General features: G+C 40.2%; 1 protein-coding gene across 1 annotated transcript in view; it reads left to right on the top strand.

Moving 5' to 3' along the window:
• Window positions 1-12,380, top strand: part of NCK2 (NCK adaptor protein 2) — an 87,673-nt gene extending 75,293 nt beyond the window's left edge. The window contains exons 4-5 of the mRNA XM_064439522.1: window positions 433-1,154; window positions 10,997-12,380. Coding sequence (XP_064295592.1) covers window positions 433-1,154; window positions 10,997-11,191 — 917 coding nt within the window. The 3' untranslated portion in view covers window positions 11,192-12,380. The remainder of the gene's footprint in view (window positions 1-432; window positions 1,155-10,996) is intronic.
• Window positions 12,381-16,327: the final 3,947 nt, after the last annotated feature.

Consider the following 16,327-nt stretch of genomic DNA (forward strand, 5'->3'; position numbering starts at 1 on the left):
TGTGCTAGTTTATTTTTGTAGATTTTCTTTCATGTTTTGCTTGAGCCAAATTAAAGTCATCACTAAAATTAAAAGGCATGATCATTTGGCTGAAATTTTAAGAGACATAACAGCAAGCTGTGCAGCCGTTCCAGTGATTAGCTGTTCTTGTAGTGAAGAAACTACTGTTTTTAAGTGTGTTAAAACTGGTGCTTCTGGGAAGGGAAGAGAGACATTATAATGCAAATTGCTCCTTACCTAATGGTGCATCAGCTGGATGTTAAAAGATAATCCCTTGAACATGTTACTGTTTTCTGACTATGTAGTGTTACAGAAGAGATCTCCATTTAGTAGTGTTATCAAAGACGGAGGTAACACATCACCAAATCCAACGTTTGCAGCCTGGGAGCAAGCATTCTGAGTGACCACTTCATGTTTTCTCTCTTTTAACAGGTCTGGGAAAAACCAAGAGAAAGACGAGTGCGCGAGACGCCTCACCCACTCCTAGCACAGATGCAGAATACCCATCCAACGGCAGCAGCGCTGACCGGATTTACGATCTCAACATTCCAGCTTATGTGAAGTTTGCCTATGTCGCAGAGAGGGAGGATGAACTGTCCCTTGTTAAAGGATCCCGAGTGATTGTCATGGAAAAGTGCAGTGACGGCTGGTGGAGAGGTAGCTACAATGGACAGATTGGCTGGTTTCCTTCGAACTATGTGGTAGAGGAGGTTGAGGAGGCAACTGCAGATTCACCCAGCTTTCTCAGCTTAAGGAAAGGCGCTTCCATGAGTAACGGCCAGGGCACCAAAGTACTCCACGTTGTTCAGACACTGTATCCATTCAGCTCCGTCACAGAAGAAGAGCTCAATTTTGAAAAAGGGGAAACGATGGAAGTCATTGAAAAGCCAGAAAATGACCCAGAATGGTGGAAATGTAAAAATTCCAGAGGTCAAATTGGTCTTGTTCCTAAAAACTATGTAGTAATCATTAGCGATGGTCCTACCATTAACACTTCCCATCCGCCTCAGATAAGCTACACGGGACCATCTTCTACAGGTCGGTTTGCTGGAAGAGAGTGGTATTACGGGAATGTTACCCGACACCAAGCAGAATGTGCCCTGAACGAAAGGGGAGTGGAAGGAGACTTCCTTGTTAGAGATAGTGAATCTTCGGTAAGTGGTACTCAGCCGCGCAGGCTTTGTAATACCCGATGCTTGGGTTAGCAAGCATGACAGTTAATAGCTTCCCTATCTGTAGTAAAGGGTTTTTCACCCTTAAACAAGCAAGCAATACTTCAGCATTACCTATTGATATGCTTTCTGCTTGTGAGACTCGGTCTGTTACTGAAATGCAGTGACATTTACGCTGAAATTTAACAGCCATGGTCTGTATTATCCAGGGGTTTTAATTAGTGGGCAAGCAAGTAAATGTTTCAGGCTTCAATTTGACTTTTGATGTGCTCCTCGTATGTGATCCTCCTCAAATTTATGATGCTAGGAGGTAGAAAAATTCTTGTGACTTGCAAATTCAGTCATTAATCTGATTTTAAAGCTAATTTCAATTGGAATCTTTGCATTGGTCAGTTTTGTTCTGCTTTTAATTGAATAATAACATAGGTTCTTTAAACTATTGCTTAAAATTCCACTTTAATGTATTTCTGCTCTACTTAAATTATTAAGGTTGTAATACAGTAAAGTAGTTATTTTATCTAATTGTTAAGATTATGGTACACAACAGAAAGAGTCAAGTCAGCAGCACATATGCTTTGTAAATTGAGCCTTGATGGCATCAGAGGGATATGAGTAATACTGATTAGAGATCATAGCAATTCTGAAAGTTCAAATTTAAAATTACACTGAAAGGCCTTTCATGTATGCTGAGGCCAGCGAATTCATAGTTAAAGCACTCAAAATTTAATTATTCCTTGATTGTGATTTTGAAAAGGTGACAGATTTTAATAATTCCCTAATACATCTTTCAAAAGGTACCAAAAAGGAAAAAAATCAAATCTGAATTTGTGATTAGGGCTTTTCTGCATTTATTGTTTCAATTGTAGGGCAAATTGTTGTTTAGGAGATGTTTTCATTAAGTATTTTGCTGCTTCATGTATAAAAATTCAAAGTTAATGTAGCTATACTAGCTCAGTCTTCTAATTTGACGGTATGGTACTACTAAAATAAGTATACCTCCTACAGCTACAGATGTCTATATGCCATATTTGTATCAGATTTCACTGTGCCTATATTGTGGGCTATCCTGCTTTACAACATAGATTGCAAATAAAAACTAAAGCAGTGTCAACTGCACATAGTTTGAGGCATAATATGGTTTATAAAATATTTCCTGACTCTAATGTCTTCAGAAGGCTGTATTGATTGTATATATCACTTCTGGTTAGAACTTGTGATAGTCTTTATCATAAATGTCTATAAATTGGGGGAAAACTGTTCCCATATACTATTCCTTGTGTAAATTATCTCAGTAACTAGTCAGTAGTAGGTCTTGGCATGACTGCATGCTGGAAAAGAAAGAATTTGCTTTAAGTAAGGGGGAGAATTAACCCTGAGCTCATATCTGGAAGTAAAGATCCTTTTAGCTCCCGATACTTTTTGGAAGAATTTTTTGCCTTTCATTTTCTGATTCTGTTCTTCCTAAGTTACAATTTCAGCTACTCAGAAGAGGTCCCAGAATGAAGTCAAAATCTGAGGTGGTATTGAGGCAGATCCATTAGGTAGTGTAAAGGATAGTCTTTAGTGGATAAGCAACTAGATATTTCAGGCTTCAGTCTGACTCTTCATGTGTTACTCATATGCAATACTAAGATTTGGGATTGGCTGGCGTGTGTGGGCTCTTGGCAAGGGAGATGAAGAGAGGCTTGTAGTGACAGCGGAACAACAGCTGAAAGACAAGGAAATTGTGAACTCTAGGATTTTCTAAATCCAAATAAAGCTTTGCATTCTAATTTTTGGAAAACGTTACTACTTTAGTATCATTATTGAAGTTATGACTCTTGCTATTCCCTGAAATTTTTACCTCATATGTAATATTGATAAAACATAGTTCTGTAATAGTCCCGAATATTTTTTAAATTTTTTTTTCCTGGATACAGTATTGCCTGATTAAATTTCAGGCATCTTTCCTTGATGAATTTGCTCTGCAGAAGATGTGATAGCTGTCAAACTATCCTTTCTTTGAAGCTCTGTGCTGTTGACTTCCTATTTCTGCTCTTAGTTAACTGCAATCACTAAATGCAGTCAAGTGCAAATAAATAAAAATAAACCAGAGGAGAACAGGAAGAAAAATAGAAATGTAGGAAACATGGCTGAGTGATAGAGGCTGAGCAGAATCGAGGTTGTTTAGTCAACAGAAGAAAAGGCTGAGGTGTTGCATACAGTCTTCTAAAATGTAGAAAGCCACTGGAGGGTTGTGGTAATCATTAAATTAAGTAGTTCAGCTGTCTCTTCAAGGTAGCACCTGTCTGGCAGGGGCAGGCGGGTATACTGGATATGGTGTACCCTTGGTGTGTGTCGGTCCAGCATATAGGAGCTCACTTTCAGACCTGGATGCTGCATTTTGGGTTATCACAAGACAGGAGCTATCAAACTGCTTCTGTCTTCTGGGAAAGTGCCAGAAGGACAGCTTGAAAATTAATAAATTAGTTGATATACAAAAATACGCAGCCATTTCTCAGCGCATGCCATGTCATAGTGACCGCCATGTTACGGCTTGTTGTTTTGCTCTTAAGAATGTACCTTACCTCTGGAGTAGACAAATTTCCTTGAAAGGACACAGCAGTAACCTTTTAATTTAACACGACATCCTAACACTAAATGCACTTTATTCAAAGCAGCTTCAAATTTGCTGCCTGCATTGCTGCTGGGGAAGTTGTTGCTTGTGGAGCACCAAAATTTTCATTCAGAATGAGGTCTTCAAGTTGTTTCCAGTATCTAATACTTACTGGAATCCCAGAAAACTTACTCAATTCATATTACAGCAAGTTTTTTGCGCGCGCACACAAACAAAAAATGTGCTGAAGATAAGAGGAACTTATCTATTTTTTTTTTTCCTTTTTGTAATCTTGATCTGGTCTTGCAGATCCTGTGTTTGGGGTGTTCTTTGAGCAATGAGAAAAACTGTAGTTATGCATATAAATGCCTCCTTTGTTGTAGTACTGCTTGATAGTTTTATTTTTTATTAGGTTTAAAGAAATATTTTACTACATCTCAAACTTTTGTCTTCCCCAATCTTTATATATCATACCATCATATAATTTGTTTATGTATGCGAATTATAAAAGCATTGGGGACTGCTAGTTTGTTGTGTGGTTTTTTTTTCCTGAAGCACAGGAATGATATAATAAGCGATTCGGCATACTTGATAGTATTGGGAAAAAGATCATAAAATATATATTTCAAGCTTATTATGTATGGAACAAAGAAAGATTTTAGAAATAACTCTTAAATTCTTGATGGTTGTTATATGTCACGTGTGACTACAGAGGCTGTTCGTGCTGTGGCTAAAAGTCACTAGGAGTGTCGGCATGATCAGAGCAAAAGACCTCGATTAGAGAGAGCGGACTGAACAGAGCAAAGTTGTCAGCTCTCCGGTTTGCTCATCTTTCCACCAGACCAGCACTTCCCATTACACTGTGTTATGAACCCACCTATTAAAGCTATGGATGCAAGGGTTATTCCTTTCTGAAAAGGCCCATAGATAAAACCATGAGTCATCCTGCTAGTCCTGTGCCTGATTTTTGACCTGTTTTAGGATTTTCTATAGCCTTCCCATTTCTATAGCATCACCATAGTTACAAAAACTCATCTGTATAAAAGTTTTCCTTCGATCTCTTTGAGTTTCATTCTTATTACTGAGCTATGAAAAGCTCTCCTTGACTAGATGAAGGTTTGTATTATTCTGCATTCACTTGATGTGTCATGTTTTTCCAGTTCAAATTTTAGTAGTTGCAAGATTTTACAATGTGTCTCTAGATTTAGCTTACGAGATGTTTGTCTCACAGTTAGACTCCTTTAGCCAAAAATACTGTCCTCAGTTACACTTAGATCTAAGGGATGCTGCCATAGTGGAGAATATCCTAGGCGAAACTCTGTCGGGTAGCTAGAGGCCTGATTATCTTAATTATGAAATACTATTTTTAGAACCATAAACTTGTTTGAATCGTTTAAGCCTATAGTTTATGTAACAGGCACGGTTACCTCCTGATAACACTTTTGCCAACTCTGTTATACCTAGGTAATGTCACCTTAATTTTGGAGATGTAAAGGAGGAGACTGAAGTGCAACATACCAAGTTGGAAATACTGCTTGATTTGTTCTTTCTGTTGCAGGCTGCTCAGTTGGTAAAAAATGAAGTTGGTTGTCTCGTTTAAGTAGCGCTCCTGAACAAATGATGCAGATTTAATCTATGCGGTCTCTGTACAACCACTTCTTACCCTTTTTGAATTGCAGGCTCTTCGGTGGTCAGATTTTTGTTCTGTCTGAGTAGTACCTAACACAAGACAAACAAGTCTTGGCTGACACTGTTGGCCTGGGTTGGGTAGGTGATTGTCATGCTTTGAAGATCTAAGATTCCTCTGGGGAGAGAAGGAAATTTGGAAGGAAGAGGGGGTTTTGTTCAGATTCACCCTGGGAAACAAGTGTACTTGCTAGCGCTGTAGCTAACAGGAAGCAGTAATACGTTGTGGCCGGTGATGAGGGAGGGCAACCACCCCACACCTCTAGCTTCTGAGCAGACCCTTTGCTGCGGACACCCTTAGATTTCAAAGGGAGCCTCTGTCAGGACTCACAGTCCCCTTGCACTCTGCAGTGAGTGGGTGCGAAACTGGTGATTAGGCAAATACCACTACTTCCTAGCCCTGTGATGTCTTCCCATGAAGCAGGGAAGATGTTATTTTTCTCAGACCACTTCTGTTTACTAGCATGCATGAGCTTTGCAATTTTTTGGACAATTTCAGAAGCAATTATTCGTTAGGAAGTAATGGCTACCTTCTGTCAATCGTGTCACAGCTATCAGATTATAGTAACCAGTCCTATGTGGGGTTGCAGGGCATAATGTTAAGACGATACTGATGACTGTAGATCTGTTAAGGTGATACTGAGGATTGTAGGTACAACTGGATTTGCGTCAGTCCTTTGAGATCGCATTTAGCTTCTGTGCTCTTTGTCCAGTAATAGCGACAGCAGAGGGAGGAGGCACAGGTTGAGAGTTTGTATGCTTTTTGAGGTGCTGATTATGTAGTGCTTAGGGTGTCCCATATTTTCCTGGGGTTTTCATCCTGCAAGTGTTGGATAGAAGCAATGAAATGTGGCAACTGTTCAAAAACTGAGGCATTTGTCATGTTCTGTGACATGCTGTGATTGATGAGTACAGCAGAGACGAGGAGAAAGTTTATCTTTAAAAACAGCCGTAAGGAAATATCCTAGTGGTTTATTTTAAATTGAAGAATAGAAATCTTATTAGAGCTGTATTTGAAGATCAATGGAGCCAATTCATGTTTTTGACCTGTGTACTGTTGATTTTGGAACATGGTGAACATTACATAGAAAGGAAGGGTATTTGTTTATGTCTAAACGAGGTGGAAGGGGTAGAAAAAGGAATTGTTAACTCTCCCGGATGGTTCTGTCCAGTCTGACCTTAGACCTCTGACTTGTTTTTTTTTTGGCTGGGTGACTGAGTAGGAGGAGTGAGGGAAAATGTGGGAATGGAAGTGGAAGGAGTTGGGGAGCTCCAGGCTCACAGATGGGAGCTCAAAGGGTCTAGAAGAGTCTGAAGAATTAATGCATTAGAACATCTTCCATAGAGGAGGGACATTGCCAAGTGGAACTGGATCGAAAGAAAAAAAAAAAGTTACAGGATCAGTAAAAGGCTTTCAGAAGGAATTATTTTTCCCAACATTGCTATTTATGATAAAATTGTCTTTTCATTTTCAAATGGAGATTGTAAAGAGGGAACCTTCTTGTTTGGTTTCACTTGTTTTCCTTTATATCACTTTATAAGTTGTCCTCATGATAAAGTTTTCCATCTTTTTTGAAAAAAACAATGAAGTTCCTAACCAAAGAAGTAGAATTGAAGGAACGTCTTCCTACCTGTTGTCTTCCACATGCTGTAGGCACCAGCTAGCTTATGGTCATCTTAGTCATAAGCAGGAGTTAAAATAAAAGTATCTGAAACAATTCAAAGTACTGCTACATTTGGACTGAAATGCTGCCAATGCATAACAGCTAATCTTCCATTTTCTGGTTTAGGAATTGATTTAACTTCAGGTTTTAGTCTTACCAATTATGACGGTACAGAAATATTCACAGGTTCCCTGCCACGAAGCTATGCTCTGTAATTCTCTTGAGGAATCAGCTCCTCTGTAGATTTAAGGGATTAAAGCTTATTTCTGATGTGCCTTTATTTGGTGTATGTGAGACTTTTATTCCTGGAAAAGTTAGTGTGCAAACATCCAAATGTAGCAATTAATTTAAGAGGGAGAAGGGAGAAAAATTGGCCAGCAGTTGAAACAAAATAGCTTAAACAGTAAATAAAATAAACAGGCTTGGAGCAAATCCAAGGAGGACAGCAGGGAACCAATTCAAGCTGCATCGAACCAGCATACTTTGAAATGGTAATGTTAAGAGCAGTAGTTTATCTAGAGGGTTTTTTTTAAATACTCTTTTTAACCATTTTGCACGTTTCTTAAGAGTGGGTGAGAACCAAAATAAAAACAAATGCAAGTCCAGTTGCTTTTGCTGGTTGTTCTTGAATCCCGTACAAGTTACTACACTGAGGCCAATAAAGGGTTTGAGGATTTTTGCAACAGCTGTTCAAGCTTTTCTTTCTCTTTGCACCGGATGATGGCTCTCAAAAGAGTTAGATTGGCCTTTCCGCCTTTTTATTTTTTTAATTGGGTCACGAAAAGAATAAACTTTGTAACATATTCTGGAGAAAATAAGCGATAATAATGTCTTCTACTTATGCATCAATCTAATTAGCAGCTCGAAGGCTGGGAAGAATGGACAATAGTTCAGGAGAATGTTCATTCATTAAAGTTATAATTAAAATGGCAGGAAAAGTATTTAATGTATTGTGTAGATCACCTCAGAAAGATATAAGTCTGGCCAGCACCTGGGACATAGGATAGCAGATCAGATGTCTAAGACCTATTCCAGCCCCTCTCTGTGTCATTAGCATATCCTTTCTGGTCTAAAGATAATTATTCTTAGAAGATACAAGGAGCTTTGAAAATTCATAATTTTGACATGCTGAAAACAACTGCGCTATGTCAGAACACAGTAAAACTTCACTGAGCGCGAAGTGATTATTTCACTTATTTTTAAACCTTTGTCAAAACTTCTTTTCCTGTTCCTAAAACAAACAAAAAAAAAGGTGTTTGGTTCAGATTATGAACTTCCCTGTTTGTAAGCTCTTCTATTTTAAATGAGGGCCTTTTGGCTACTGGTTTCCATTTGGCATAGGCATCGCCCATGGAAGCAGCAGAACTTAGCAAGACTTGATCTCTTTTTTTGAACCCAAAGCAGGTAGTCCATAAGTAATCCCCTCAGTGCTGTCCTTGAAGAGACCCTGTGGACCTGCCTGGTAGCCTGTGTTTAGAACACAGCGATCAGCTCGCTACCCAGAACCCGTCCCCTAAATTTCTCCTCCATGAGCCCAGGGTCCCAGAGCTTCTGCAGAGCTTCGTTTGTGCAGCCTGTGCTTTGTTACTGTTTAATGGCTGCTGCTTCTTAGGGCTAAGGAGATGTCCATTGAAACGGGTCCTAGGCCTGTGTGGTTGTGGCTGTCGGAGTGTTTGTCCACACGGTGTTCAGGGTCTTAACCACAGGCGCAGTGTTGGTACAACCATGTTAGCTGTAACCCAGTAAGGTCGGTGTTGAAAATAGGTCAGTTTTGGTGCAAGTTCTGTGCAGCCTTGTTTGCAATGCTCCTGAGGCAGGGGTTTAATATCAGCTGGCTTAAAATAGCAGGTTTTGAACTTGGAGCTAGGCATGGATGACAGGGCATGAAATGTGTCTTGGGTGGAGCACTGGAAATCCCAAGGATATGCTTTTATGCACATTTCTTTCCATCCATTTCCCCCGCCCTCCCCGGTCCTCTCCTCTTGGCAGTCATGGGTGTCTTGCATGTATTTTAAGCTGGTGGCTTTGGACCTGCTCAATGCCTGAGGCAGCCTTCACTGACCCAGCCAAGGCCCAGTGACACTGGGCCTTGTGAAGGCCCAGAAGAAGTAGTAATTCTCCTATGGGTGTTTTGTAAAATAATTTTTAAAGAAGTGATGCTTGTGGAACTGGAACGTCATGGCTCCAGGTAGAAGAGGGTTAGTCCTGAGGTGTGGGGAGCTAGCTGCTGGCCAAAGTCAAGGTGTGAGCCTGGGGAGTTGGGCCAGAGCAAGGTCAACAGGTGCAGCAGGAGATTGTTTGCTCTGGGCAGGGCAGATGGAGTCAGAAGGCAAGGCAGAGAAGGCATCAAGTATTAAAACAGGTGAGGGGGAGATGCAAGGGATGAGATTTTGGGATAGGCAGAACATGGGGGATGTGTGGGGCAGAGACCCACATCATTGCAAGAAAAAAAAAGTATGCCTGAGAAAATGCTGTCCTTCAGCTTACTCGGGTATGTACTCAGTGTGTATCTGACCCCCCAGAGTGTAGAGGGCTCAGCAGGCTGTAGTTTCGTGAACCCGAAGTCTGGTGATGACAGTAACATCTGAGGGCTCCCCTTGCTCGGTCCTCTGCTGTGCCGCAGCTGTGCTCAGGGTTGTTTGTAAAGCTATGCTGTGAACCAGATAGTCCCTTGTGGGTTTTGTTTAGCCTGGACGAGTTAAGTTTTACAGCACTGGCCTGACCAAAGCAGCAGCATGGTAGGGGGAGGATGGAGGGACCGCAGGAAGGCTGCACCTGAAGTCTGGCAAGTGGCGCCTTCGACAGTTTCTGCCTGAAGCCATGCCTTCAGTGGGCAGACACCCTGCAGCGGCACCTCCAGAGTTGAGTCAGGCGTTAATTGTCTCCATTAAGTGCTTGCTGCAAACTCTGGTGTGTGCTTTTTATTTTTTAGTATTCTGTTTTCCTGCTGGCTGGTGACACCTGCCTCCAGCCACCTCTCGCGGGGCAAAGCCCATACTCCCATCTTTACAGCCAGCCAGCAGCGGTCGATGACTAGAGATGGAGTTTGGCTGGAAGCAGGGGACAGTGTGTCCTTTCTACCCTCCTACAGCAGCATGTGGCACAAAAAGCAGAATGGTCTCATCCCGGCTGTTTGGATGACGGTGCCGTCTTCATTAAAGCAACCAATTGCCCAGATGAAGAGATTTATCATATGAAATTATTCTATCCTGAGTAACTTAATTAGTGCTTAAATTGTCTTTCGTGGGCAGTGGTTTGATGGTGAGATTTGTACTGTGTTTTTATTGTATGGCTTTATCTGTGTTTTTGGTTTTTTACAAAAAAGGTGTGTTCAATAGGAGAAATTATTCCCCATACATGTGGTAACGAAGATAAAAGGTGAATGTATTTTTGCCTTCTGCAATGCAAAGCGAGAATGGCCCTCTAGTGGTCATGACTCTAAAAGAAGCGATATGGGGAATTTTCTTTATCTCACCCAAGCAATATTGCAATAATTGCTTTCTCCAGAACTCTCTAGCAAGGAAGCCATACATGATGAAAGTTTTTCCCTTCTCCTTGAAATTCTCGTGCTTCTAGACTGAGTAACTAAGATAATATTTGCAATTTAGTCATGTAATTGGCAACTTCAGACTGTGCATCTGGGGAGCTTTCACTTAACTGACTTAACTGTGGATGTTAATAATGATGGCAATTATTTATTGAATAATAGACTATTGGGTTTCTTAAGTAGCTAAAGCACTGAGCTGTGGAACAAAGACTAGCATAAATTACCATCAACTGTATGACACAGTTTGTTCCTGAAACCGCAAAATTACGCCTTTATTTTGTTCACTTTTATGTAATTCTTTTTTTTTTTCTTTTTAAATTCTTCTCAACAGCCCAGTGACTTCTCAGTATCTCTAAAGGCGTCGGGGAAGAACAAACATTTCAAGGTGCAGCTCGTGGACAATGTCTATTGCATTGGGCAGCGTCGCTTTAATACGATGGATGAGTTGGTGGAACACTACAAAAAGGCTCCCATCTTCACCAGTGAACACGGGGAAAAGCTATATCTTGTGAAAGCACTTCAGTGACGTTGAAGATGGACTTGGCCGCCTGGGTCTCTTATAACTTACAAGCCTTAGGTCCTAAATTCACTTTTATAGAGCAGAGCAATATCTGAAGCAGGCTTAAGGAATAGCTCTTTCTAAAGTGTTTGCTCTGTCAGTTGCTATTTGTCCTTTTTTTTTTTTTTTTTCCTGTTTGCCTCTTTGTGTTCCAGTTCTGTTAATCTCCGACCACCTCTCTTCAGGTTGAGAGTTTCCCTTGGGTGGCCGTGGTGAGCACTCACCTTCCCAGCTGAGTTCAAAACTCCCCTCTCCTGTGTACGTTTACATAGTTAGCTCAGATCAAGGAGGGGTGTTTTCAATTCAAACCAGTGTTAATCTGTTCAGATTGCTCACGCAAGCAGAACTCTCCGTTCAGAGACATCGGGCACAGTTTGAATGCACTGAAGCTGCAGCTACTTAAGTGAGAGAGAGTAGACATAACAGTTGTGGCTGTGAGTTCTGTAGGTATATCGCTTACCGAGTAGTATATTACAAAACCTCCTAGTTCCTAGAAGCACTCTTTACACTGTACTCTGCTATTACATTGCCTCTCCGACTCTTTGTAAAGAGTACACTAATTAAAAGCATTTTGTAATAGTACTTCTTAAACTACTATGGTAAGATTGTAGTAAAAGAAAACTATCTAGTGTATTTTGGTCTGTAATTGCAACAAAGAGAAATTTTATTTGAAAGTTGATTACTAGAGAAAGAATCATTGAATTGTAAAGGCTGAATGTTTTGGTAATCTACAACCAAATGTGCCATCCACGTAATGCTTTTTCCTCTTGCCCTTCTGCTTGTTTGAATTAAACAATTATGTATTTAATTCTCAAAGTAATATGTATCTGTAGCTGATTGTTGACACTAATACGGAAGATTAATAAAAACTGATCTTGGGACAGGGTGGGGCGGGCTACCAACACTATATATATATTTGCTTTACAGAAAGAAATCTTCGGGTTTTACAGAGGATGGTGTGGTTGGTAGGAAGACACACAGAGAATGTTTATGAAGAAAATGCATTTTTCCTCTTTTCTTTACATTTAAACTCCTTTATGGTTTAAATATACAGTCTTTAGATGGCACATTCCTGAGATTGAAGAAGGGATCGTGAGATCTCAAAATCTTGCATACTTGGTTTTTTGGATATTGTAATAAAAAAGGTATTATGTCATGATGGAGTACTGGATTTATCCTTGGGTGGTAGTCCTGGTGTTGCTTTAGCAAGGTGAAATAGAGTGAATAATGAATTTGTTTGTCCTGGAATTTGTGTGGCCTAAAAAGAAAATTTCTGTGACAGCAGAGGACAGTTTGATATGAGGCAGTGTCTAATGAGCTCCGTGTTACTTGTTTCTGTGATAAGTAAGTCCTTTCATAGCTTTAATGAAAACTGCAAGATGAAGCTGTTTCCTGGTACTTTTTTTTGCTATTAAAACATGTTCCTTGCCTAATCTGTATTTCAGCCAGTGGTAGTACAACTACCTCTACGCATAACTCCAGTGTAGGTTAAGCAGACACCAAAGCTGTCTGACTTGCTTTGGTGTAAATCATACCACTGCCAGGAGACTGCACTGGTACATCCACACATGAATTGCAGTCTTGCTCAGACCCGGGAGGCAAGTACAGTTTTTGAAGTTCTACAGGCATACTATTTTCCCACCACTATTGAAACCTTATTTCTGTAAGGTTATCTGAATTGACAACTGTATTTTTCTGTACGTGCATTAACTAAAAAACTGGGCAGTGACACTTCTGCTTGGTCCAGCTTAATGAAGGAAAGCAGTGATTCAGAGCAATCCAGAAGGGTCATGCATTCATTATCCTGAAGAACATCTACCCATGCCTGGCTTCTAAGAATATAAAAGCTTTCCTTAGGAAGTTGGTGAGAAGTATCAGTTGTTTACTGTCTACCTACAGAAGGACTCCACAGTGGGCTGCTGCTTAAACTTCGTAAGTGAATTCCGCAGAGGATGTAGGTTTTTGCCTTCTGATACCTAGTTCTTTCTTTAGGTGAATCTAAGCATGTGCGGAGTATGGCAGTGATGTTAAGAAAGTCAGCTATATGTTGTATGAGCATTTTCAGGTTTGAGTGAATTGCTTTTCAGTCTTGTTGACTCTTTGTATTTGGAAAAATGATATATGGGAATGGTTTTTCTTTTCAGTAAACTGATTACTGCAATTACTCTTTCATGCCACTTGTTCGTTTTCCTGAAATGTTCTCAGTGTTTTATCTTCCAGGAGCCTTTGTATGCGTCTTGCGATCCTTTTTTCCACTTTTATTTTTTATAGTTCCTTTTTATAACCTCTGTTAGCTCCTAACCCTTTTCTAGTCCTAGTAGCTTAGAACTAAATCAAATAGACATACAAGTGAAGTTTTTACCGTATGCTTTATATTTTAATGGATTGATCAAATTTTTTTTGTTACCTCATCCTCTGTAAATAGCCTTTGTGTATTGAGGTGTGAATTGTTAAAGTATTTTGTTTTGGAATTTATGACCCGTCAATGTGAATGACTAGCTTGAGGGGTGTTTGGGGTTTTTTTCAGGGTTTTTTTGCCTTTTTTTTGTTTGTTTTTGAAACAAGCCTCATTTTGGTTTTGCCCATGCTGTATTTAATCAACAGGGTCATTAATAGCTCTTCAGTTGTTCCCGTCTTTACTAATTGAGATAAATTTCTGCAAATTTTGCTGCCTTTTTGACCTCATTTGCTGGAATGAGCCTAAGCATTAATAATCTTGACTACTAACTGCTTAATAAAGGGGCAACAGAGATGGATTTTATTTTCATTTTCCTATTTTATACATATCTTTCTATTGTTTGGCAAAACTTCACCCTTATTTTTTGACTACTTTAAAGCCTCTTTGTCAAAGCTTGGGGTTGGGAGTGTGGGGTTTGGTTTTTTTTTTTGCTTAAGATGAGAGGAATTGTGGTAACCTGGGTTTCTTCACCTGCAGTTTTCATTAAAGGCTCAAATAATTTCTGATGCAGTGGAAGTGGTGATTTTTCTTTATGGAATTCAGTCTGGCTTTTCATCATACCTGGCTTGTATGGGTGCACAAGTTGTACTTTAAGTATTATTCCTGTACAGCTGTCAATGTTTTCTTGCCTTGCTGGTGTTTACATAGGAGTGTGAATGAGTAGCAGGTGCTGTACTTTCCATGCAACGGCAAAAACCTGAGATCCATGTTTTCACTTTCAGCTCTGGGAGCTTGTTGATGAGCTCCCTCTTCCAGTTATCTCAGCCATTTGTGGTGTCACCGAATAGCCCTACCTTGAGTAGGCACAAAAAGACAGTCAAAATCCTGTCACTTCTGAACTTAGGCATCATAGCCCATCTGCTCTGTAGTGCTTCTTTTCTGAGGATGTTTTATTTAAAAGATGCTGTGGTGGCTTTTCTTAGTAAATATCTACGGCGTAGTCCTTGGTCCCAGATTTTATGATGTTCAGTTATACAAAAGTATGCGTGTCAGACATTTTTCAAAGGGTGGGGAAACTAGTGTTACACCAGTCACTCTAGTGGTGTATAGCCCCACGCCAACTGGGAGACGCTGCTGTTTGCACAAGCGCCTACACTGCCGCGCTACTGCTACTGATGGTGGTATTCAGCCAAGAACATTGTAGAGCTTTGAGGTTTACACTGGTTTGCAGACAAATGCATGCAAGGTTCTGCACAGTCCCAAGCCAGGCAGCTGCTAGCCAGATCCAAACTGGAAGAAGCGTGAACCCATAGCATGGCGCTGAGTCTCAGCCTGAGTGTCTTGCAAAGAAATACAGCAGAAACACTTAATACAGCTGTGCGGTGTTCAGCTGGCTTGCAGTGTCAGTCAGCAAAATACATCACAGTCGGGTACCAGGTAGCCGTGGCTGACATGTTTTAGTGTTGAGGGTGGTCACGTATTAGGTGGGGACAAATTATTAAAGGATTAATCTAAGAGTGAACGGAGAGACAGGTAAACCCACATGGATAAACTGTATTATAAAAGCAAAGGGCTTGCTTAGTCTTTGCTTTTGGGGAGAGGAGAGAAGAGGCGATGAAGAGGCGCAGCTGGGTTATTAACGTCGATATGGACTATATGAATGGCCTGTGAAGTCCCACTCTTGAATGATTCTGTTCAGTGTTCTCACATATTTTTGTCTCATAAATTTATATGAAATCCATAAAGTTTACAGCTGTTCTTCCAAGTCTTTATTGTAGCTTTTCTATGCTGTAAAGTTTGCTGCCTGGTTTAATGATTTCACTAAGGCTAAATAGACATCTTCCACACTTAGAACGGTAACTTTTGTAATAACACAAAGTTGAAGTACTTCTAAAAGACCACTATACAATTTTACTCATAAAAATGAGTCAGATTTGCATAAATTATAAATCAAAAGCTAGAAAAGGGGTCGCACTTCTTTTGAATTAGGTCTGGCAATTTACTTGGCAAAAGCTACTAAATAACTGTGAGGGCTTTCATCCCTTCTTGGTCTTAAACTAGTTAAGTGATTTAGAGGTAAATGAAACCTGTGCAGTCTCCAGAATCTGCATCTGATGAGTTCTGTGTTCTTAATCCAGTGGGATGGGATGGCTCATTTTTAAACGGAAACTTGTTAACATATTTATGCTGATAAGCTGTGGAAGGTGTATTGCTAAAGTAACTCTCAGCTCTTAAAAGGCACAAGGGACTCTGAATCGTTCTATTCCTTTCTCTTTAGTACATGCAAAATTCAGTGCCTTTTTTAAGAAGTTGAAAAGTGTAAACCAGCAAGAGTACAGGGTGCGCAGTCCTCAGTAGTGTCATAGATTGCCTGGACTGCATAAATGAAAGGTTTCAGAGTAAAAGGGGGGTGCAGGCAAATGTTGCAGTTCGTTCACTAGCTGCTCCTAGGTGGAATAAGCTTTTAAGTAACAAGTGAGTCGGTTGTGCAATACTATTCCGGAAAGTATACTGCAGTTGCAACCCAAATGTGCGCTAATTTTAGTATATGATAACAATGCCTAATATGTGTATGGTCGTGTGCTCGTGTCTTGGGAAAGCAATACCTTACTGTCTTTTTCTCTATTTTAGGTGGGTATTCATATCTATAGCTGTTGGCTATAGTTAGTTTGTTGGAAAATCCAACATGCAGAATGTTTTTTGAC

This window comes from Phalacrocorax carbo, chromosome 1 (genome assembly GCF_963921805.1).
Source record: "Phalacrocorax carbo chromosome 1, bPhaCar2.1, whole genome shotgun sequence".
NCBI classification, from domain to species: domain Eukaryota; kingdom Metazoa; phylum Chordata; class Aves; order Suliformes; family Phalacrocoracidae; genus Phalacrocorax; species Phalacrocorax carbo.